Source organism: Zootermopsis nevadensis, unplaced genomic scaffold (assembly GCF_977971745.1).
Source record: "Zootermopsis nevadensis isolate Lab colony 2312 unplaced genomic scaffold, Znev_1.0 Znev_ptg000027l, whole genome shotgun sequence".
NCBI classification, from domain to species: Eukaryota; Metazoa; Arthropoda; class Insecta; order Blattodea; family Termopsidae; genus Zootermopsis; species Zootermopsis nevadensis.
Window position 1 is genome coordinate 1,096,878 of NW_028259159.1, and position 25,914 is coordinate 1,122,791.

At 38.3% G+C, this 25,914-nt stretch overlaps 3 protein-coding genes across 5 annotated transcripts in view; 1 reads left to right on the forward strand and 2 right to left on the reverse strand.

The window, feature by feature from the left end:
• Positions 1-25,914, reverse strand: part of LOC110828533 (uncharacterized) — a 281,385-nt gene that overhangs the window by 164,080 nt on the left and 91,391 nt on the right. The window lies entirely within an intron of this gene.
• On the forward strand, positions 971-18,631 carry LOC110828530 (uncharacterized). The gene is made up of 12 exons (XM_087356766.1): positions 971-1,238; positions 3,863-4,016; positions 5,382-5,517; positions 6,029-6,237; positions 6,659-6,931; positions 7,626-8,483; positions 12,890-12,912; positions 13,471-13,603; positions 14,560-14,695; positions 15,068-15,276; positions 15,923-16,189; positions 17,290-18,631. The coding sequence occupies exons 1-12, from the start codon at positions 1,207-1,209 to the stop codon at positions 18,244-18,246; spliced, it is 3,387 nt and encodes a 1,128-aa protein (XP_087212892.1). The 5' UTR covers positions 971-1,206; the 3' UTR covers positions 18,247-18,631.
• Positions 20,545-24,985, reverse strand: Eno (alpha-enolase). The gene is made up of 9 exons (XM_022061326.2): positions 24,838-24,985; positions 24,323-24,428; positions 24,065-24,241; positions 23,815-23,969; positions 23,447-23,571; positions 22,735-22,972; positions 22,207-22,393; positions 21,306-21,539; positions 20,545-21,080 (listed from the first exon to the last, which is right to left on the reverse strand). Exons 2-9 carry the CDS (start codon positions 24,383-24,385, stop codon positions 20,958-20,960), a joined length of 1,302 nt encoding a protein of 433 aa, XP_021917018.1. The 5' UTR covers positions 24,386-24,428; positions 24,838-24,985; the 3' UTR covers positions 20,545-20,957.

Consider the following 25,914-nt stretch of genomic DNA (forward strand, 5'->3'; position numbering starts at 1 on the left):
CTTCACCGCTAAAGGAACCTCAAATTTCCCTCTAAAAACGAGTTCAGCGTAGGCTACAGAAGAAAAAGTCCATGTGAGGCAAAATGCGTTTTCCACGCCCGTATCTTTAATATGAAACAGTTTTCGATTTGAGGCCGCCTGCATCGCCTGTATCGTCTACATTCGGCCAGTTCGGTTTCGTGAAACACGTGAAGGTAAACCGGGACGTTTCTCACACATGCCGTCGTAGTGAATTTAACTGGGATGGTCATGGTTCTTTTTGTACTTCTTTTTAATGTTACGCAGATAAAGAATCGGCTCTAGGAAAGTCCCACTGCTACTTCATCAGTACTACTATTAATCTCGTCTTAAATTATATAAAGCCTTCAGTACGTCGTGCTCAAAATTAGCACCAAAGCCGCCTAAAAACATACGTAACTAGAAATTAATAAAATATTTTTAACGGCGAAAAACAGCTCTAAAACTGATTATTAAATACACCGACTGAAACAGACTCTGGTAAACACTGCACATTATGAGAGCTGAGAATATTAATGTTCCGTTCAGAGAAGTCGCAAACGGCAAAGCGGTAGCAAACTTTGGTATTTATTGAAGTATCACATCAACTAACACTACGGTGCACAATCAAGAGAAAAGTAGTACAGCTCTTAACAATAATAAAAAACTATTTCTGGGAGCTTACGTTTCTTCAAATGTCTTCGTCTTGGCCTGCAGAAATTCTTTTTTTAGCTTGCTCCAATTTAAATTAACTTTCTCAAACTACTAATTTTAGACCAGGTTATGGTAGGATTCCTTGGTTCAACCCAAATTTATTGTTATTAAACATTCAGCCCGCACAGATTTTTCAAATATAATCAGTGACGCAAACATAAATAAAAATAAGTTAGTCGACGAGGGACCAATAGCAGTGAATGCAGCTTAAGAGGAAGACGGCAACTGTTGTTTCATGACCACCTGAGCCATGACACAATTGTACTCCCACATCAAGGTTAAAAGGAGACTCGGCGACTGTAATGATACTCGGTGATGCTTGACTTGGAAGTAGGTTGCCTCCTTCGCTTTGTTCGGAGGCACACATCTTGGGATATCGGTCAAAAAGCTCAGTTGCCGGCCTCCTACCACGAGTGAAGGCTGCCTGTGTCATAGCGGACAAGTCTGGTTCTCCAACACGCAGCCTCATATTGCTGCTACAGCCTTGTAATAGGAATGACAACTGAAGAAGAGCAAAGCACGACCAGGTAAAAAAAAAGGTAAAGTTATGTATAGGAATTCACGAGAAGGAAGTCAGCACGGACTCTGAATCATCTCAGGGGGTTCAGGGAACTAAATTCACAAAGCAGGATGACCTGACAGATCTCTTTGTTGTTTCAAGTCGCCGATTTCAAGGTAAGTGCCCTAACTTCACAACTAGCGTTTAACCACTCGTACCTACTCAAAAGCAAAGAGTGAAAATGTACACATTTGGAAAACATAATGTGTAAATGTGTCCTTTGCGTGGCTCATTGGCCATAATATTCATTTGTTGTACATTACATACAAATCTGTCGTTCCAAACATAAAAAATACGAAAATGCAATGAGACATTATTTTCCATTTACTTCGATTAATGAGGTATATATTTTATACCATGTATTTACTGTCTGTACATGGGCCCTCTTTTAAAATATGGATTTTGGCCAGTTAATATTTTAACTTTATGTAGGAGACTCAGCAAAAATTAAATTTACTTGGCAACTTTTGGTGTAAAACTCCAGCATCTCTCACTGAAATATGTCCAATAGTTTATCAGTTGAAATATGTGGGCAAATAAGCGTGCTCTCCCCAATATGGATTTATTTTATGCATATCAAACAAAGACAGGGCAAACTTCAACCTTGCATTCAGCATTCACCTACATACGACTAGCAACAAATGAGTGTAAATATTGGTAAAAATAAATAACTGGTGTAAATCAGAATTCTGCAGGGACATGAAGAAATATGGAAAAATCACGTACAGAATGTTACATTTGATACGCAACCCTAACTGCTTCACATAAACTCCTTCAGACACAAAATGACGAAACCAGTGGAAGTACTGAATTTTTGGAGCGGTATCCCAGCAGCTGATGCGCTGCTTCAAATCGGTAAGACGCAGACAAACACTTCTTGTGTCCCGAAGTTTTGTTATCAGTTTGTTATCAGCATTGCTATCAGTATTATTTTGCTATCAGTCGATATTCCCTTGTCAGGAAATTGCAAAATTCTTCACAAACAGAAGCAAGGGATTTTGGTGCAAAGTAATGTTAGAGTATGAACACCATGTTCGTTCATGCACATATTTTGCGCAACTGGTGTGAGCAGCGGCCTAGCAACCAGGGCGACCTTATCTCATGAGGGAAGTTGGGAGAGTTCATTACATTGATGTGGACCTGCTTTTGGTTTCATGTTTGCGTCGTAGCACATGAATGATGTCGGCTTGCGCTTGCAAAGTCTTGTTGGTGCACGTGTTCCTCCAATTCGGGAGGACAGAAATTTAATCGGAGGTCAACTCGGCTAATTCAAATCCTTCACTGCTCCGTCCTAATTTGTTCAGAACTGGCTACAAAAGAGACGAACTGCAGACCCAGGCTGCTTTCAGTTAGCATGCAATGCGTAATATAATCGTCTAGAAGAACTGTAAGGAGTGTCAACTGCAAAATCATGTTCCGCCACTATAGATCTTAATCTCCACTCTGCTATTTCCTGGTCCATTTCAAGTTGCACTCATTCAGCTGCATAATTTACATCTTAACACACTACCCGAGTATGCAGAGCATGAGGCACGTTAAACTGGACAGAATAATGACACTGCACTCTACTCAACCATTTTATTTTCATAACAAATATTTCTTTGACAGCAACAGACTTAACGGTAAGATGAATTTATTATTTGGTAACGCTGTGCTTTGACACACTTTGCTGTTGCTGGGTCTTAGGATACTGTTTAAAATTCAGGAAGGCATACATCGTCAAATGAGATGGAAGTTGTTCATGGATTGTGAGAGAGTAAGGGTTTGTGAAAGGAGCATGGTTGTTGCTTATTTCAATATCAGATCCACAGCTCTTAGACCCGTGACATTAATTATAATGGTCGAACAACAACGAGATTTGGAAATTTAATGAGGAAGAAAACTGGGATATTTGGAAGTCACGACTGGATAAATTACGCACTGTTAGAATCTACGTAAGACAGAAGTAGAGGTAACCAAGCATTTTATTTCGACACTGATAATACGACTGTAAAAACTCCCAAACATAGCGTCTATTCATCCAATAATAATAACACTATCTCACACCGGATGTGCACTTTGTACTCTGGTCACATCCTTGAATATTATAGAAGGAGGAATGTAAGTGCAGCAGCAGGGAGGCCAATAGTTTGAAGTCAGCTCTTGTGTTTCAGATTATCTAAGACATGGTTCGAATTACCTTAATCCTACCTTTATGCAGACGAATGTTACATATACCGCACTTACACAGCACTGAACTAGATATTAATAAACAATTATCATATCGTTTATTCAAGTTTTATAACGAAAGGAAAAGTTCCTGTTTGTCGCGAATTGTCTGTCCACCAGAATTTACGTGCTTATCAGCGTTAAGACCAAGAAAGTGTTTTATTGCGTATTACGCAGAAAAGATTATTACGTTTGTCTGAAATCATGCTGGGGCTGTATTGTTCTAATGGCTGAAGTTGTTTTAAATTACTTTTAAATACAGCTCAGTCTGACGGTTTTGGTTCAGAAAGTCGAATCCCACAAACACCCACACATTTCACTTTATACACACACCAAGCCGGTTGGTGTAAAAATGTTAATGGAACAAAATATTTATTTTCGCAGGCCACTAGAAAATATTCCGATACTAAAAGATGAATCTACACCAGTAGATACTGTGGTGACCTCCAATGGACAGACCCTAAGTAATGGCGACACCAGGAATGAAGATGTCCAAACAGAGAATATTCACCCTTCTCCACGAGGAATAATCGCCCAAGTAAGTTCAACCATCTGTGCGAAAACACTTCTTTCATCACCATAATTTGCATAATCTCTCCATTACATAAAATACAGTTTATAAAATGACCCCTTATGTTGGTGGCATTCAATTCTAGAGAGTGGGTCATAGGAAATATGTTTTATAACCCCACTACTTTTTAATTTTCTTCTAGAATATTCTATCACAAATACCCAAGACAATCCTTACGTGACGGAAATGAAGGACCAGTACAAAGTGTATTTGTTTATAATGGTGATGTAAGAGTATTGTAAGTAACATAAAGAGTAAGGCATACGTTTACCTACAGGCCACTAAACAGAAAATTCTACAAGTAAATAAAAGCATAAGTAAAATTACGTACAGGAACATGACACAAAACCAGAATCAGCAACAACGAAGCTGTTTAAGAGTGGTTCACAATTTATTATAAGTGTACAGGAGCAACAACACCAAACGGAACTGAGATTCATAATGAAAATCACTGATTCGAACACCGAGCGGAAGATCAGCTATCCTGATTGATTTTTTCTTAGTTTTCCTCTGTCCCTTCAGAGAAATACTGAGAATATACCAGAACAGGGACCCCAGCGATTTATCGTGCACAGTAATCTCAGGAGTTGATAAAGTGCCATGAAGTGACCAAATTTCGTTCGCAAGGAGCGCGACTGTGTGAGCAGATAGTTCCATGGGAAAACTACGTTTGTCGGCCACCTTGCTATGAAAATGTTTAGAAGGTTACTTCAAATAAAAGGTTTGAATACCAAGTTCTAGGAAACAAACCAGAACTACTTTAAGCTATTTACAAACTTTCAGTGTGTTTTTCCATAACAGGTTTATCGATAGCTTTATGACATCAATAATTTCCACTTCTTCAGACTGATATTCAAATAAAACTGGTATTGGAATAAAATACTATGCGAACTTCAAGGACATATGAACAATTATATGCTTGTACGTAAGTCCCCTACTAAGTAGATCTGTTTTCTGTTATCCCGTCATTATAAGTACCTCAAGTGTATTATTTCTTATTAAAATTGAACTAATATCCAGGTTTTGAGGGTATGAACTGGACTCATCTGGCTCAGCAGCGGCCTCTTGAATCACGGTAATGAAATTTCAACTTCTGTAGGAAATAGGGATTTCACTCGACAAGTGACTATTAGCTTCTCAAGAAGAAATCTGCCACGTGCCTCTATATTTCATCTCGCTGACTACACTACAACTGAGCGGTTAGCGCAGTTGTTATGTAGCTATCATAGAGAGGTGCCCAGACGAGGAACGGCTACCCTGTTGCATCAATCACAATTACGACTCTACTTGGTCAGTCGATACAGATTAGTAAAACAGCGTGTGTTCCGTCAGTCTCTAGTGGCCGGCGCCGTGTTCCTGCTGACTACTTGCTGTGGTATCCACGTTGGATACTCGGCGATACTGATACCTCAGCTGAAGAACGAGAACAGCACGCTGCCCACAGACGACGAGCTTGGATCATGGATAGGTGAGATACTTGTCCCCGCCCACATTAGGATCATATACTGGGTCGGTGAAACAGCCGTGGGTTTTCTAAAGACCGGTGTCACATTATACAGTACTACAAATAGAAATAAGTCTACAATGCAGTCCAATGATTTGTAGCACCTCGAAACAGGTATAGTTACGTCATAATAATTATAGCCTGCACATAATTTAAAATCAGAGAGACGTGACAATCATAAAAAGTGAACATCAAAATTTCAAGGATTCTCCCATCAGTAACGAGGCCCTAGTCATGTCAAGGCCTTTAACCATGACAAAAATCCCGTCAATTAGAGTTGTAAGGCACCGGTTACTAAATCCAGCGAATACGTTTCGTACGCAGGAATGGTTTAACCTATCAAGAGGCCAGTCAGTTAGGTAGGTAGAACCATGTGATAATATATACTTAAAAGAGCATAGCGTTTAGAGAACCAAGCGACAATTATGTGCGGAATGTTTTCCACCTTCAACATAATTTTCACGTTTGATTGCAGCCAGTGTCCAGTCAATCGCCAGTCCATTCGGAGCCTTCCTCAGCGGCATGCTGATGGACCGGTGGGGCCGTCGAACCACCCTCATATTGTGTACTATTCCTTTCACGGCCAGCTGGATCGCCCTTTCCTTAGCGACACGCCATGCCGTCATCCTCACAGCAAGAGCCATGGCGGGTTTTGCATCGGGCCTTACCATTGGGCCCACACAGGTGTGCACTTCTTGCTGGGCTATACAATTTGCAATGCCCTCGTTGCTGCTAAACCTGAAGCCAGATGCTGCCAGTGTACACCCAGTTCCGTTAAAATTCGTGGAAGTCTACAACATTATTTTCGTAAAGAAGGTCCGTTTTGGACATAACGAGAGCGCGAACATGGCAACTGGGCAGAAAAAACTGTACTGATGAAACGTAGTCAGAGGGACATCAACAAATATTTTTACGGGCTCCATTGTTTTATAAATCGATTTTCCTGCAGTGCGGCATTTTTCAAGAAAAAAACTATTTGCAGCAGAAATGAATTTCGCTTATAAACTTTTGGCCACCGAGTCAATAATAAATAACGATTATGGACTCAGATCTCGTAAAGGCCGAGAAATCCTGACATAAACGGAAAATCACATGCGTGTTTTAGGTGTTGGTGGGTGAGATATCAGAGCCCCGTATCAGGGGGATGCTAACAGGGACAAACTTCTTGAGTCACTCACTCGGGATCCTTCTGGTCTACATGATGGGAGCGGTTATGGACTGGAAAGTCGTGTCTGGAATCAGCACTGTACTCCCTCTGTTTTCCTTGGTGGCGTTCATCCTGCTTCCAGAGAGCCCTGTGTGGCTCGTCAGAAATAACAAGATCGAGGAAGCTGAGAAAGCCCTGAGGTGGCTTCGTGGAGGAGGAGTGGGGATAAATGTGAGTGTTTATTTAACGACGCTGTCAGTGGTTCAGACTATGATAGGATGTTTAGTGGATCATGAATTGAGAAGGCTGTTGGGAGGAAACAACAGTGGGCTGATATAGGGTACTGTCCCAGGATTTGCTTGGAGAAACTTAGGAAACCACGAAAAATCTCAGTCAGGATAGCCAGTCTACTTACGGAGATTTAATACAAGTGAGGTCAGAAATATCAAAGGAGCGATCGTGGCCTGATTTTAAGTTTCTTAATCCGGCATTCGCCTGGACAAACAGGATCTAAAAAATTAAACAAGTTTCCGTGAAGTCCGGGCCAGATTTCTCTCTCAGAGGCTAATAACCAATAGTGCAAGATATAGGATAGCTTATAATAACACAATTAATGTTCGGGATTTGAAGTTATAACGGTGGTTAAAATATCGATCTTAATCTTCTGATCTGTAACGCCGTGTGGACTTGCCTGTGCGGGCTGAAGCCCTGAAGATGGAGGCAGTAGTTTCTCCGAAACGCTGGTATCAGTCTCCAAGTCCACACCGGTGTTAAAACCCAGAAGACCATCATCGACAATGTTTATATCGCTTTTATTTGTGAAAGATTATTAGCAGTGGCACTCATCTAATACCTGAAGTAGCAACAAATGATTACAGCGAAACTCCTCCTCAACCTAGTAACCTGTAATTAATTCTGCTGGCAGGCGAGACGTGAGCTACAGCAGCTGATTTCGAGATACGAACAAGAGAAGGAGGAGGGCCTGACTAGCAACTATGGAAAGCCTGCAGTGAAAAACGCCAAAAGCTGTTGTCGGGATCTCTCGAAACCCCATATCTTCAAGCCACTCATCATCGTCAGTGTCTTCTATTTGGTCCAGGTCATTTCTGGAACTTATCTTGTAATATTCTATGCAGTTGATATAATCACGCAAGCGGGAAGTAATGAGGGCCTGGGACTTGACAGGTTCCTGACGGCAGTCCTCACAGCAGCTGTTAGATTGCTCTTCGCCATTGTCATGTGTTTCCTCTTGGTCTGGATAGGACGTCGACCTCTCGTCATTATAGCAGGATCACTACAGACAATATCAGCGTTGTCTGTTGGCGCCTTCTTATATATGAAGAATGGGATAAATATTACGAGCCACGAATTTCCGGCGTGTAATGTGTTTATTATTGCAAGTATACTGGCTTATGTAGCATCAAACACTTGTGGCTATTTTTGCATGCCAGGAATTGCAATGGGAGAATTGCTACCAGGTAAAATTCGAGGTTCAGTAGGAGGTTTCATTCTCGCTGCTACCTATCTTGGATTTTTTGTTACAACTAAGATCTTCCCGTGGCTTTGTAACTTGCTGGGGGTGCACGGAATTTTCGGTGTTTTTGGTATTACAGCGGCAATAGGAACGTTCTTTATGTACCTTTTCTTACCAGAAAGCAGTGAGAAATCCCTGTCGGAAATAGAGAACTATTTTTGTCAACCAAATGTCATGTGGGTGGGAAGGAATATCGTGTTGAGGCACAGTGGTATTACGTCGGGAGATTATGAGATGCAAGTTAGACGTTGAAATGGTCAAGTGCCTCTTATAAATTGAGATGTGACATATTTAGATGTAGCAAAATATTGCACTTTGGCAACAGCACGCAACGTAAAAAAAGTCTTTTAAAGACGACAGAATTCTCGAGACTGTCACTGGAATGTGAGTATTATCAAAATTCATGGTATGTAGTATAATACAAATCCATTATATTTAAACTTTACAAGGCTATCATACTTAAAAAAGAAACCTGTTATAATGTTTAAAAATAAAAAGACAATTTCTATAACGCGGAAAATCAGCTATAAAACTGATAATTATTATTTTACCTATACTTACATCATTCCTTCTTTGGAAATACTGCACAAAAATTACTGTGATACGCTGTTAAGACATTATCCATTGTCTGTGTTTTAAATGTTAAAAATACAAATTCTAAAAAACTGGCCCCTGGAGCAAAATAATTCCTAACGGGCTCCAAACAGTACTACCTTCAATAAAGAAAGGGAAGCACCTGCTCTCTGAAGCGTAAAACTTTTCAGAATCTCAATGTTTAATTTTAAATAAAATACAATGGATAATGTCTTATCATAGTTATCATATTTTATATTCGTTATTAAATATGTTTTTGTTGTAATATATATTTTAAAAACACTGTCACATAAATTAAGGCTAGGCTAAAAAGGGGCATTCACCAGAGGTTGTATCGTTACCAAATTAAAACGGAAGGTTCGAAGCCAGAGCGATCGCCCTGATGATCGATACAGCAAGGACCCCTGAAAAGTTGTTAAACTTCTACCAGACTACACGACGCAAGAACCCAGAAGACCACTATCTTCATACTCGCCGCCATGATGTGAGAATCTCAAATCTCAGTTACTAGCCGCATTTCCACCACACAATATAGAATGATTTATACTGACACACCCCATGTCAAATCGAAGACATGGATCTTAATTTATTAATTTCGAGTCTACTAGCTTACCTGAACAGATGAAATACGTGAAAGAAAAGAGACATCAGAAGCCTTTCCGGAACTTACGGCTGTATGCATATAAGGAGCGGAATTTTAGACATTCCGTCAACGTTCCTTTTAAGTTACATGATTGAAATGTTGCTTCTAAATTTTTGTAATAAGTTACCTTCAATCCATCCACAATTAACCAGCACATATTATAAATATTCGATTTATTCATTTCATTTACATAAAATAAATTACGGCCTAATTACTATTGTTTCTCGTGCCTATTTACCGACTGCGTCGCCATTTTTTATGCTCTATATTCCCTTTGTAAACGCATTTTAATAAAATTCGCATTTAACTCCTCTTTGTGGCAAAAATGTATTATAATAATAATAATTGCTACAGTATAGACAGGTTTCAAGTTTCAGTAAAACGGTACTCAAACACTTTAACGTTCTGATGTAATGAGAGAGAAATAGTATCATGACCCGCACAATGTGCAAGGCTGAAAGTCTTAAATGGTTAAGTAGGCTTACTATTACGATACCAAAACCAGACCTTCATAAGCCAACACTTGAAGATACTTCCTTTCACTGAATGAATTCTAAGAGACGGTAAGACATTGGAAGCACATATGCAGTCATTGCGTCTTTGTGACACGCTCAAAAGCCTCTGGAATATGAAGTACTTTCTCTTTAAACGTGCGATTTTTGTGTGATACAATTCATGTAGCACAAGAGTTCACAGGAAGGGAATGGAGAAGCAACGGTCTCTTTCTCTCTCTTTTTTTCATCACTGTGGTATTGAAATTAATGTGTTTCACACATAACGCAATTGTGCGAAAACAAAAAGCAAACAGCGTAAATAAACATATGCCATCAGACAAAACATAACTCATCCCACATCGTAGCGTTTGTAAGTATGATTTTATTAATGGTTCACGTGTTGCTGTTACTTCAGAACAGGGATGCAAAACTTTGCCTTTTAAAACGGGTAGCATTACCAAATGTTCGTTTGCCTGCGCTCGGACGGAGAATCGACGGATCGCGTTGGCCTTCAAATTAAGACAGTAAAATAAAGAGGAAAATATGTGCCCTTACAAATCGCCCGTTTCATTTCGCGTAGGGTTTTTTTGGTCGTCAGTGAGAGAATTTGGAGCTGATCTGAGATGCGTTACGGTCATGTGCTGAAAGACAAATGGCTCCGAACACTCGATTCTGCAGCCAACAAATCTGAGGTACTGGAAATGGGGTCAGTGTCGAATTCATTTTTAGATGACCGGAGCCAAGCTATCCTGTAGTGAGTAAGTTAGCGACGTTCCCCATTTAAGCGCTAGCCAATCAAGTTATTAGATAACGTGTTTCAACAGTTCGTGAACTAACTGAAACAGATTAAAATCTTTAAATTTGGATCTGAGAGGAGAGTAATCTTTTGAAGCCGCGATGCCAACGTGCAGACAGACTTCAGATTAGACGCACGTGCGATCAAGTAGTGTATAAATTCAGATTAAAAACATTGGTAAGACGTACTGTGCAGAATAGACATAAGCTCCAAAGGCGTTCTTTACGCCCCATTCGATGGGTGTGACATCATATATACTTCAAACATCCACTGATAGATGCACGTACAATTCGCATAAACAGAGTAACCGTTCGTTTCCACGGACCGGTAGATCACAGCGTCCGCTACGATGTTGCTGGTAGGGATTGTTGGGTCTTCGGGATCTCTCAGGGATATTTGCTTAGCTCAGCTGGTCGGTAGGCAACGACTCATCTCAGTTGTGTTCAAGGTCAGTTCGTAGGAAATCAACCCACAACTTTATTAATTCACAATCCTCTTACAAATCACTGCCACCTCCGCACGTACGTCCACCCCTCCCAAGCTCACAAAGTGTTGTGTTGAAACAGTCGGCAAAACTCCTTTTTCTTTTACCTTAAACATGCTTTGGTTTGACAATCAAAATTTCAATCTTTGCCCCAAAAGGAAATGTAATATCAACTCCCGCCTGGGCGGTTACAAAAAGCGGAAATATTAAAGTTTACTTTCCCTCGACTATTATAGAAAATTATGTTATGGATGTTATGAACTTGAAACATTACACACACGACCTCAAATTATATATTACGGGTGACAAATTTTCGGACCTCGGCAAAAAACATTTAAACCAAACGGCATGTAACAGGGATTTCAGCTGAGCGATCGAAAGACGTGGTGATTACAGCAAGAAAGGCAAAAGATCTGCAAACGTCTTTCGACAAACTAGGAGCATGGGCAGGAACGAACCACTTCAGAATACACAAAGACGAGACAGTGATGATGGCTTCTAGGAAAACAGGGAAAATCTAGCAGCAATGCCAGGGTTTTGATACTGGAATCTCGGTACAGAGCTGCGAAACACGGGAACAACGTTCACCCAGCACATAACCAAAAGGACAACAGCAGCCATAAGCTAAGCGTCTGAATCTCCTGTCACTGGAGACAGCAATGGCACTTTTCAGGTAGCATATAATGCCAGTGCTGACCAACACCACAACTTACATGGCAGCGTCTACCAGAAATGAAACCTAGTCGCCCTGGAAGCAATAAAGGCAACATATTTAAAGAATTTTAAGTTCTCAGTGCGACGAATATGAAGATGGGTGGTTCTAGAGCCGTGGAGTCTAACGAAGTTTACCGACGTTCAGAAATACTTTCTGCCTCCATCATCATCAAAGGCGACAAGTACGTCGCTGCAACCCAGAAGACAGACACCTTCATATTAAAATAAAAATGTATGGATATCCGAATTTAAGCCCTCGAGCGGAAGAAACATTCCTTGCAAAAGATCTACGGTACCAACTACTAACACTCCCACCGACACCTCACAAACATTATTAGACAATAACCCAAATGGAGTTCTTTCTACACAACAAATGCTTGGGGGGGCACGCCTTGAGACCTGCAGCAAAGAAATACACACAAATGAACTAAAGTAAAAGTACGCAATATGAAATGTCAGGGGAGCCATTTTATAATTGATAAACACATGCAGGTGGACATACAATGCTGTTTTAATAGACGCTACGCAGAGACGCGAGACCGCCTACAAAGTATTTGTACTCATACGTAAAATGGACGTCAAATTGTTGGATCCAAATTAAAACTGGAAAGCTCGACATCTTTTCGTAATATTCTCCAGTTTCATATAACATTTCATCCGTTTTTGAGCTGTGCCATGCGTACAGACAGACAGACGACAGATGAAGTGATGTTATTAGCTGCTGCGTAGGATTACGCACGGGCAAAGGAAGTTGGGTATCTGTGAAACATGTGCATACTTCAAGTCAGCCTTTTATCACGAAACAAACGCGTCTGTTTGTGCACATGAAACATGCGTCACAAAAGCATGAACTCGTAAATGTACACAAGCGACGATCACTATAAAGCGGCAGGAGCATAGCGTATTGGGTTATTTCGCATAAGTTCTCAGAGAAAGACGACGGCTACATGCAGGTAAGACATTGCTTGCTTTAGGACTAAAATGTCTCCCACAAACACACTGTATAATTCGATCTGAATAACAGAGGAAAAGAAATTCTATGCGTGGCGAAATACGATTCATTAACTCGCAAACCAAAAAATATATATGAAAGAAGTTGTTTCATATTTTTATATAAATACAATATTTTTCCTCATAAGACGTAATTTAAATCTCTCCAGAATATAATTTTCTGCACGCCTTTCAACTCGTTCGTTCTTTAAGCTGTTTATCTTTCATTGCCCTATCAAAAGACGCAGCTTCAGTACTTCGTACTAAATTAATGCTAATTGTCCTTCCACCTCATAATTCACTTGGTTGCAAGGTTGGTATTATCGTTGGCATGGGATTTGAAACCACGAACTTCATGTGGTTTTCAATTATAATGTGAACTTGAGTTCTTACCAAGTTTTGTGACGCGTGTAATTGGTAATTTATTCGGAAGTCATTAATTGGTAAACACACACAGTGATATCTAGTCCAGTACTTCACTGTACTCACATCTCAGTATTAAGAAATGATCTTTATTACAGATTTATAAGACAAAGCCTTCTTAACCGACACACGGAACAAAACAAGCTTTCTATGGAAAGAGAAGCATTACGGGATGGCAGTACAAAGAAAGGAGATTCTGAAAGTTGGCTTTCCAGTGGAGTGGCTCACCAGGTACTGTTGTAAATCGCACGTACATGGATGGCAATGCTGAAATTTGGCAGTAAAGTATGTTGTAGCGTATCATCGACTAAATGAATTGTAATGTTCGTTGCTTCAAGTACACTGACAGAATGATTTAAACATGTTTTGTGCATTGAAACAGGGAGGAAGGTAATGAAAGTATATGTCCATTTAATAATGAAGTAATGTACCGGTAAAAGAATCCTTCCTGATTTCGTCACTAGCACGGGAGTCTAAAAGTTCGATGCATCCAAGAACTCGTAAAAGAGCAACAACAGAATACTGATATGGAAGGGTTTCATACGTATATTTTTTTCTCTCTTTTTTGATCAATCATGTTAAAATATTGCAGTTAGCATTACACACACACACACACACACACACACACACACACACACACATATATATATATATATATATATATATATATATATATATAAAGGCCATGTTGCCAACACTTCTTCAGCAGAATGATCTCTTTCCGTCAACAAGAAGCCCTCTAGTAACGCAAATATGAAACACGCCTCTTATGTAACACATACAGATTTACTAAATCCAGTATCTTACGTTCTTAAATTACAAAAGCTCATTTAAATAATATTTCCAAATTCCAATTTCTGTATCCATTAGACACATAGTTCCTGCTACAAGCATCATTCGATATTAATGTTTTAATATGACGGAGTAAAATCCTTCTTCAGAAATTCTTTTACGCTTCGTTACGTAGTTCTGTACATGGTTGAAAGAACCCTAAGCTATATTGTACTTTCTACCCATTACAACAGCATCTGAATAAATGTAAAGACATTTCTTCATTCACGCGAAAAATTGACAGCTTGAGTTTCCTATGTATTATTTTTGGCAGTACACTGAAAGTGTCACTATAATAATTTTGTGGGACGGTGAATCAAACTAGACAGGTAATTACAGACGTTGCGCTGCTACAGACCTTCAACGTGGCTGCCGTACTTCTGTACTCAATAACTCTAGGAGCTAACATGGGTTACTCGGCTGTACTGCTGCCTCAGCTTCAATCCAACACCAGCTTCATACCCACAGACGAGGAAACGGGATCATGGATAGGTAAGACTAATCTTGTAAGTTAAAAGTAGTGTCAAACCCTGAATGGTCAGGTCCTCTAAAATATATTTCAGATTTCTACATTCGTCTCCGCAAACCCCGATATGTGTTTGCAGCTTCAAAACAGAGAAAATATTTGAAAATAAAAAAACTACATGCACGTTGTTAGTTTAGCACATAGACCCACTGCAGAAAATCGCCCAAACAATAAAAGTTTAAAGTAAAATGTGACTCTACGTTTAAAAGTTTCGGCAAAAAGCATTTTGGCCGAACTTCGGTCCGGAGCCGAAGAAATTTGAGTTACGTGATCTCAGCACTCAGTTTGATCGTGATTTTTCCCACATACGTAACACATATAACCTGTCTCCTACACAGCCAGCCTACAATCGGGTGTGAGTCCGGTAGGCACTGTAGCTGGCGGATTCGCCATGGAACGTTGGGGTAGGCGCTTTGCGATGAGAGCGGGCCTCCTGCCACTCTTCATAGGCTACATCATCATAGCCTTTGCTCCAAGTCACTTCACGGTACTAATCGGAAGGTTCGTTACTGCAATATCCGGCGGATTCTCAGCCGCAGCCTCGTCGGTAAGTATGAAAAATACGCGCTTTTGACGTGGTGCATTACAGGATTAAACCTTTAAACATTATACGATTGGACCTACATATTTAAAACATAACGCAATATTAAAATGTAATTTTCTACGACAATCCGTTCTGGAGATGAAAACAGTATTATGGCATTTCATATTACCAGTATTTCGTAATTTTGCACTCACAGGATTGAAAATTACTGCACAAATGTTTCATGCAGAATATGGAGATGAATTTTTAACACACCACCAGAAAAATGTTGTATGACAAAGTTATGGCTATCAAACAAAAAGCATTTGTGATGTCGCCATGGTCTTATTTTTCATTATCCTAAAGTTAAATAACTTGAAAAAGTTTGCTTACTTTTATAATATTTATCAATGCTTAAAAATACCATATGGGCCTATTGAGTAACAGACTTCACAATAAATTTGGTTCTGAACTAAAATATCTAGTATTTATTGGAGAGAAAATCGAATTCAATCCCAGGCCGGTACCAAACATTACACTGACATTTCTCGTGATTTTCCCCAGACCACCAACGAAATCGGTAATGAACGTGGCTACGACTGAAAGCGATTAAATATTTCCTTTTCTTGGGTAATACCTTCATGACAAATGTCCTGATTGTTATCAACAGATTATTCTATGTGAAATATCAACACCCCGGCTGAGAGGGCTGTATTCATCTAGTATCTTCACTGCATTATCAACGGGAGTTTTGCTCGTGTATGCTCTGGGTTCATATCTCCACTGGCATATTGTGGCTGGCGTGCTGGCAACTATACCTTTGACATCATTCACCGCCTTCTTCTTCGTACCCGAAAGTCCTGTCTGGCTCGCAAAGAAAGGGCTAGTGGAAGAAGCAGAAGATGCTTTTACGTGGCTCAGAGGGGACGAGAAACAGGTAGATTTAGAGGCCAGTTACTGCTTATCCTTATACATTATCTTTCTCTTGTTTATCAAATTAAATATTCGTGATTGAACGATAATTATAAGCAATTTAAAAAGGGTTCTTGAGAATGTGGACATATTATATTACATATTATTCAGATAGGACACTGTCACCGTGTTATAAAAAATGAAAAAATCATGAAAGCTTAGTCAGCTCCTCTACTGGAACTCTGACCCCAGTATCTTAGAGACAAATTATACCAGTTACCACCAGGCTCCTGTGTTTGACGCTAGAATCCCTGAGTCTGTGTAAGTTTAATTTGAATTTTGAGGTAGAGAAAGCAATTGGCTGCGATGTAGTCTAGGCCTGATTATTTATAATAACTGGTGCAGATACACTGGAGATACTGTGTGGAGCTTCACTCTAAATGGATAACAAAGATTGAGAGAGTTTTGGAGCAAAGTCCTGAGGACAGCATTAGATAAAGTAGGTTAATAGGACGAGGGGAAAAAATTGATGAAGAGAAACTTCTTAATACACAGGCTATGAGATATCATTAGGGCGATCAAACAAGGGAGGATTGATGGGCTAAGCATGTAGCACACGCCTGAATTAAGCAAATTCATGTACCGAAATTTTAGTCGGAAAACCTGACAGACACAGACATGTTCTGGAAGATAGTGTTAAAAATTATTAAACTGGATCTTAAAAAATAGAGTACGGACGGGATTTAACTGGCTCAGGGTAGGGTCTAGTGACGGGCTCTTGCCAACACAACAATGAGTCGTCAGGTTCCAACAAACACGTCAGACAGACAGGCAAAAGACAGATACTGGGATGGATGGACAAACAGATACACAGATAATTTAATTTGCCTCGTTTAATTTAACAATCCTTTTTCTAAAGATTTTCGCCGGACATTTATTCGATTAAAATTTCATTTAGCCCCAATTCAATTTTTACTGATTCCCGAAAACTATAACTGCAGCTTTCCGAAACCTTGGCGTGCCGTATATATAAAAATTATGTTTAAATAGAACTGTGTAATATAAATTAGATCTGGCTGTTTTAAGTAATTAAGTCTTCCTGAATAGCAACTTACTGCCTTACAGGCAAAACTGGAACTGCAAGAATTGCTGTCCAGTATCAAAGCACAACGGGAAGCAGAAGTAATGGAATTAGACATAAGCAACGAAGAAGAAGCCGACAAAACACCGACCATTATGCAACAAATTAAAATCCTGTCATCTCCTTCAATTCTCAAACCATTCTTCATTGGCCACATCTTCAACTTGTTTCAAATTCTCACTGGTACAATGCTGGTTGTATTTTATGCGGTCGACATGATCTCCGAGACTGACAAGAATACAACAGGTTTCACGGTTGCCCAGCTAACAGCATTTGTTCGCCTGGTTTTCACGTTACTTACAAACACACTGTTGTACTACGTACCACGAAGGACCCATGTCACTGTCGCCAGCAGCGTTTGTGCATGTGCTGCATTAACCCTGAGTTGTTTCTTATTTTTCCAAACGAGAACAACACATTCATTATCATCAGAGACAAGTACGTGGATATCGACAATGCTAATTTTAGTATTCATTGCCGCGAATACTTGTGGATTCCTTCCACTGCCTTCTACAGTTATGTCTGAAATACTTCCTACTAAAATACGAGGTCTTGCCTGTAGCTACATATTTGCTGCCAACGATGCACTACAGTTCTGTGTCTCTAAACTATACCCCTGGTTGAAGGACACTTTGGAAATGCATGGAGTTTTTCTCCTTTTCGGTATAAACGCTCTTTTTTGTTGCATATTATCTCATTTGTTCTTGCCTGAAACTCAAGGAAAATCACTGGCAGAAATTGAAGAATATTTTCGAGACAAAAATTTGTTGTGGGCTAAAAGAGACAAAAGACTTGGGCAGCATAATATGAGAAATAAATATTTGGAAATGAAGGAGACCAACGCAAGGGGTTGTGTAAAAACTTATAGCGAAGAACAGAACATAAAAACGGAAGAAAAGCCAAATAAATGTGAAAGAAAAATGTCGGTGACGTTCTCATGACATAACAAATGCATTTTCACTCTAAGAAAGACTTTAATATAAATTAACTACAAACAGCTGTAGTCCTGTATGTAGTTACAAACATTTAGATAACACCACAGCATCACAACCCAGATAACCACAATCTACATCTTCGCCACATTAACAAACTCAACTGTTCAGTAGGTACTTATTCAATTAAACAATTTAAAAGAATAAATATAAAGTTGTTGTTTTTCTACATTTCTGAGATGTGAAAGTGATCCAAATCACTCAGACCTTACAATAGGATGCCTGAGCTCTATATTCATGTACTGGTTACCCCTACCCCTATTATTACCTGCCTGTCATTATTACATTGTATGAATGTACTTTTTGATAGAATAAAAACCGTTGCTGAAACCGACCTTAGTCAATGATTTTTCTTCAAACCTTCATCACATGCAAAAATTTTTTATAAAAAGTAACAATAAATGTAGCTCAGTTTGTGGCTTTCAGTTGATGGCTACTTTTCTTTCTTCAGAGAATAAGATGAGAGCCATAAATTTAAAGACTTTTTAATGATGTACTGGATAAAACTTACTTATAAATAAAATAAGTTGTCAAACTTAAAAGAAAATAGCACAAATAATTTGAAATAGCATGCCATTTTAGAAACAGTTTATGGTGTCCGATAAAGGGCCAACACTGAAATCAAAATTAATATAAAGTATTAGGAAGTAAAAGTAAGTATTTAACCTGAAGTGACAAAGTAGTCTTAATTACTGAAATTCATATTCAATCTTTTATATACCTGGCTGATTTGAATGATTTAATTTTGTATAAACATTGGCAACATTAATTTCTACACTTAAATATATCTAAACCAGAAAACAAAATAGCAAATTTAGTAGATATATTCATTACAACACCGCCACATTGTGAGTTATTATTTTCTCTAGTTAGAGGAACTTACTTAACTAACCTTGGCAGACGATATAGCACTGTCTAATCCTTTGCACATGTTCACACGCATAACTGAATTCAAAAACACACATACACACATCAACATGTGGAGGGAGTATTCTGTAGAGTAGTACGATATTTGAACACAGATGTCAGAAGTGCCTTCACACTACCAGTTCAATCCAACCAAAATATGAGATTGTTTTGACAACGCCCGAATAAATGAGTCCACCTCACAGCTTGTGAACACGGACGTAATTTACTGCATACTCACCATCCTATTATGCAGCCAAACATGAAAGCAATGATACTATTGTACCCTAACCTCTTTATTTTTAGGTTATTTAACAATGGTCAACTGCTTATTTCTCATCTACCAGTAAGGAAATTGGGCCATTTATTGACCCATTCCAGCTGCAATTGCCCAAGTCTCTTTAAAGGTCCTGGGGGAACTAACCACAGCACCCCCCCACCCCCTCAGAAAGCCTAAATATACCAAAGTTACCTAATATTCTTGGAAGCCTGCAGTAAATTTGAAGTTAATTTTACGTTTCTGGAAATATAAGAAATTTGTTTTTATCAGTAATAAATACTATGTATTGTCAGCTCTTCTAATATAATAACTTAATTTTGGCATTTGCAGGATGTAAAAGAATTTTGTTTTATTAGTATTCAATAGAAAATGTTTTACATATATGTCAAAATATTTATTCTTCATGTATTCCTAACTAAAACTTCTGGTATATGGGAAGACTTAAAATTTGAATAAGATTTGGGAAACAAATAGATTGAACAGCACCAATTCTTTAATAGTCCAGGAAGTCTCTCATCTTAATTCATTTGGTTTTATATTTCAAAATTTTGACCAGCACTCAATCTGATTATAGCCCCATTCATACCATTGATGTCACATATTTAAATTCAGCACTCGCAGTTCTGGCTTTATCTTTTGCTTTCATTCTCCAATTTCAATTACTAGTTCATAACAATTGAACATTGTGTAGACAGTAAACGTTCAGACAGAAGTACTGAAAGGTACTAAAGCTGTATCCTGTAGAAAAAGATGAATATGATTCTTGAAACGTCATTTTCTTCATTAAACCACCTAACACAAGAATAATTCATTATACTTACTCACCACGAAAGCTTGAGATCATACACAGTGGGAACAGTAGACATTGAAAACTAATGGTATTGTTAGGTTATAAAATAAGCAAACAAATTATTAACACTATAAAAAAAGACACTAGTGCCACACGCGTTTCAACCTCAAGAGGTCATTATCACTGGAAACAGGAAATTAATTCATTTAATCAAAATGGTTAAAAATTGGTCTAAATATGGTTGAGAAAACAAATCACAAAGTGGAGAGTATTGGTAGGTGCTTGAAACAATTTGGGTCCCTTTATTTCTTTTTAACAATTAAATAATTCTACACCACAGGACTCTTTACAGATCCATTTCAACAAAATACACAAAAGTCCATTCTCCTGAATGGTCAACCAATTCTAAAGGATACCAACAAAACTCAACACAATCATACAGCTGTTCTCCAGAACTACATAAGACTAAGACACCTTTTTATTGTTACATACATCTGAAATTCTTTTCCTTTGTTACAAACATTAAATAATTGGAACATACAAGTGCCCACTCTCTAGAACAATGTCTGCAAAACTATATATGGCCAGTAATTCTAATGCATGTTCTTGCAGTATGTACTGTTGAAGAGTACATTTGCATAAATCGACCAAGGGCTACCAGATGTTCTTCTCATCAATGTATATTTATACAGGTCTGCGGAAATTCTTGCCAGCATACTTGGCACTGGCACCAAGTTCCTCTTCAATGCGCAAGATTTGGTTGTACTTCGCCAGTCTCTCAGACCGGCATGGAGCACCAGTTTTGATCTGAAATATCATAATGCCATGAAGTATGAATGAGAACTATTATACCCAAAAATAAATTAACATTTGTTAATATTTCCCTGTTTTTTGAGGTTATGTTGGGCTTGTTGGACTGAGGTTATGTTGGGCTTGTTGGACAGAGGTTAGACAATTCTCAATGGTCATCAATTCTGAGAATCCCTGGTAAATATGTGAAAGCAGCTGAAGTGTACAGTGTATGATAACAACCTGTCCAGTAGATAGTCCAACAACCAAGTCTGCAATAAAGGTATCTTCTGTTTCACCAGAGCGATGAGACACCATGGTACCCCAACCATTGGATTTTGCTAAATTGTGAGCCTTGATTGATTCTGTCACAGATCCAATCTGGTTCACTTTCAACAAAAGGCAGTTGCAAGCCTTCTTGTCAATAGCTGTTTGGATTCTTGAAGGATTTGTTACTGTCAAGTCATCACCGACAATCTGCAATAATTCCAAGCCACCACACTCTTCAATAAACATATGTATCTGCATCCTAATAAAACATGTTGGCAAAGATAAAAGTTATGTACAGAACATTCATTATCATGTTCCCTATATAAACGATATTCCTGTATCTATAAACTGCATCAGAAGTCTCCAAACATTTTTGTAAATGGTCCACTTGGTCAATGATTTCTATGTTCACTGGCCAGACAAGCAAGGCTGAAATTTGTTTATAAATATAGGTGCCCATTATACAAATCTAAGCCATTTTCATATTAAGAAATTGTAAAATGACTTGGCTAAACAATTTTTCTCCATTTTCCATAATGTCCGATAGAACTTTTATTTATGGCACATGACATGAACCATTTAGACATAAACAGAACAAAATTATGGAAAAAAACATGTTTAAATACTCGCAGGCTGGTTCAAATAACCCATGGGCAACTTCAGACCCGCTAGGTCTGCACCATGAACACAAATAGGTATCTAGGTACAGCTTCATACACTCTAAACCTAGCACCAGACAAAAGAGAGTTATTAGTTATATGTAACCCCCTCCTCCAAGTCATCATAGTACATTAAAAATAACCCATTACAAAGACATTCTCATTATAAGTTTCAATTGTCCATTTAGTTTGAAATCTCACATTTACATTTTTACCTGAATACTGGTATTAGCAGTAATGTTTGTCCATGCATCCCAATGGTCCTGATCAAATGGGTCTTCAATCGACACAACAGGAAAATCCTTAATGAAATCCAGGTAAAGATTTGTCAGTTCTTGTGCATCAATCCACTTGCTCTTGTCCGAGTTGGGGTTCTTGAAATCCAAGTCATACTTCCCTTCTCTAATACAAGAGTTACATTTAATTAATCTAAAACTAACAGAATGAATGTCACTTGTTCTGAAATAATGAAACACAAACAACCATGCTTTAGGTATTCACAGAAATCATACTGGATGAGGAGAAATTGAGAAAAATATGACTTAATTCTTCTTCTTAAAGTAACTTCATTTTATAATCAAAGTAAACGTATAATCCAAGGCTATCCAAAATTCACACTGAGAAGGATCTCATACATACAGCCAACTAATACCAATGACAATTTTTCTATGGGACAGGCTGTCCTTTTACTTCCTCTACAGTGGTTACACTGTGCCACTGGTTATATTTTCAAATCCATTCACCTGAAAAACTCAGATGCTGCAACATCCATACCAATTTCTACCTTGCCAGTATAACCTGCTTGGTCAATGGCATCTTTTATTAGCTGAAGACCCTCCTTGTTATTCTGGATGTTTGGAGCAAAACCACCTTCATCACCGACTGCTGTAGCATCCAAGCCAAACTTGTCCTTGATTACTTTTTTCAAGTGGTGGTATACTTCAGAACCAATTTTCATGGCTTCAGTGAAAGTGCTAGCACCTGTGCAATACGACAGAAACTTCTAGATTAAAAAAAAGAATATTACATGACTTCATACAGACATACAAGAGACAATGCTGCCTGATATTAATTTCTCAGTTATTTGGGTAAAAAGACATCTTTTCCAAGCCTCTATCATAGTTTGCCTTCAAATTAATCTACTTCTGCTCTTGTGTATCATCTAAATGGGAAATACTGGAATTAAAAATAGTTCAGAGTAAGTGACATGGTCAATTCATAAAACAGAGGTTATGCTGACAAAAATTCTAAAAAAATTACAGAAATATATCATGCATGAAGCTAAATTATTTCAATCACAGCCACATGGAAAGAAACTAGTGCCACTTCCCAACCAAAAATGTGAACAGTTTTGCTGTATAGAGAATTGAAATGTTTTAAAATCATATTCAGTTGCTTTATTCAATTCTGTTCACAAATAAAATATTTATAGCATCTTCATTCTTTACCACTCACCAGTTGGCAAAATCATGAATTCCTGCATAGCCAGTTTATTGCCAGCATGAGAGCCACCATTGATGACATTAAGTGCAGGAACTGGCAAAACCAGTTCTTTAACTCCAGCCAAATCAGCAATGTGCCTGACAACAATCACTACATTTTGAGTTTCAATATTCACACCAGAAAAACTAAAACACTATGACATTATTACTTCACTCTAAACATACTAAATTTCAAATTGTGTTCAACATGTCTGTTTAATCTTTAAAATCAGTTGTTTCCATAAACAACTTGGTCAAGGATATAAATAAATAATTATACAATTTACAAATTGCAAAAACAGATCAAATTAAACTGATAAATTCAAAACACTGTTTGCTTACTTGTAAAGTGGTACACCCTTCTTGGCTGCTCCTGCCTTACACACTGCCAGAGATACCCCAAGAATTGCATTTGCACCCAGTTTTGACTTGTTTGGTGTACCATCAAGCTTTAGCATAAATTCATCAATCTCAGTCTGTTGAGTGGCTTCAAAATTCTAAAGATAAAATTAAATATCAAAGTAAGAAGTGCAGTCAGAAAGCAACATAATTACAAAATAATGTACTCTTACTTCAAATTCTACCCCATTACCTGTTTCAAAAGTTCTGGAACAATGATTTTATTAACATTATTAATTGCCTTGGAAACATCTTTCCCAACATAATTCTTTTTGTCATTATCCCTCATCTCTAGGGCCTCATGAACTCCTGTACTTGCACCAGATGGAACTGCTGCTCTGAATAAGCCAAGGTCTGTCACTAGATCAACCTGAAATCAGTATTAGAACATAAACCAAAAAAGCTAATTTGGTGTTTACATTACCTACACCTGAATTGTTTATAATCGTACCTCTACTGTAGGGTTTCCACGAGAGTCAAAAATTCTACGGGCCAAGCACTTGTGGAGAGGCATGTTTGCAGCTGATACACAACTAAACTGACGAGTGACCAAACACCTGAAAATGGAAAACTTACAAATATAAAATATAATACATGCAAGACCTGCACACAAAAAATTTAATAAAAAAACAGAGTATGTCACACATAATATAAGGTCGCGTTTACAGAATTATCCATCTCCTGTTAAACATTGCTACCAATTAGTCTTCTCGCACCAGCATCCCTTTGGAGAAAAGGCACTTGCTAGTTGCTTTACACTCTGAGCCATTTGCAGTAAATAAATGACGGTTTATGGTAGTCAACATTCATTCAATCATTCCATTAGTGAAAGAATACTGTTTTATATATCCATCTTCGCACAGTTAATATATAATACATTACACTGTAAAGTTCATAAACAGAATTCGTATATATCATCCCCTACGAATACTTTCTGCTAAAGTTATAATCATATCAAAAACTTACCAAATTTATCTACGAAACAACCACCCGGCTTGCCGACTCGTATGACCTTCAAGAAAGGGCGTACTGTAGGTCATTTGACTTGGTACGCTGATTGGCCGACAAGAAGCGGGACAAAACACGCGCGAGAAGCACAAACTGGGCGCGTTTAGAAATGTTGCTACGCGGTGTGTGTTTCCACACCTTGCAGTAAACTCGATATCAAGGAGAGATGATATTCTGAACGTAGTTTTTCTAACACTTCTGGAAACTTTGTTACGAATTTTTACATGAGTCGCCACTTTCCACTCATCTGAATTTCCGTATTGACCATATAGGCCGAAGTACCGCATCGTGAAGGTGATCGTTACGCTTAATAAGAATACGCCATGATGGCGTATGGAGGAGTGGCGGTATAGCGCCATGGGTCACATATTCTTAACTCATCACTGGATGGAGATTTTCTGGCTGATGTCAATTACTACGAAGCCACACCATTGAAGGATATTGGGTAAACACCGCTAGAGAGCAGAACAATTATATTTTCATCCTGAGATTTCGTTATGAAATGTACACAGCAGTAGAAGAAATCACAAGAAGTGAAACCAATCACGTTACATTGTCTGAAAAGGGATATAATTTTATCGTAGTTTAGGACATCAATGCCGTGCATAAAATATTTTTATCAAATCACAGATTCACAAATCTCCATCTGAAATATCAATCTTCCTTCTAAAGCATATATTTTACATGTTTTATGGAAACAGAACTCTGACTATTGCTGGAACTGTTAGAAATAATAATATACTGTAGCTCAAATGTGAGTAATATTTGTGGATAATACATTAACAGTAATATCTTATGGAGTTCATTGTTGCAAGTTTTGTCTAATGATTGTACATAAACCTAAAGGGAAACTTTAATGTATGTATTTGATTCTGTATCAGTGATACAATGCCACAGTATGCTCCGAGAACTGCATCTTATTGAGTGTGTCTCTAGAATCACATTCAGGAATTACCCACTTCGAATCTCGATCTGGTTATGGGTTATCTTTGCTTAAGATTTTCGTGGTCTTTCTCGGGCTCTCTTATCGAATAC

Excerpts from the sequence above, each read along its gene's own strand:
- LOC110828530 (XM_087356766.1), top strand. The coding sequence starts at position 1,207 with ATGACAACTGAAGAAGAGCAAAGCACGACCAG. Across the intron at positions 4,017-5,381 it reads CACGAGGAATAATCGCCCAA|TCTCTAGTGGCCGGCGCCGT; the intron begins GTAAGTTCAACC and ends GTGTTCCGTCAG. Across the intron at positions 6,932-7,625 it reads GAGGAGGAGTGGGGATAAAT|GCGAGACGTGAGCTACAGCA; the intron begins GTGAGTGTTTAT and ends TTCTGCTGGCAG.
- Eno (XM_022061326.2), bottom strand. The coding sequence starts at position 24,385 with ATGCCTCTCCACAAGTGCTTGGCCCGTAGAATTTTTGACTCTCGTGGA. Across the intron at positions 23,970-24,064 it reads TTCCAGAACTTTTGAAACAG|AATTTTGAAGCCACTCAACA; the intron begins GTAATGGGGTAG and ends TTTTATCTTTAG. Across the intron at positions 23,572-23,814 it reads AAGGGTGTACCACTTTACAA|GCACATTGCTGATTTGGCTG; the intron begins GTAAGCAAACAG and ends GATTGTTGTCAG.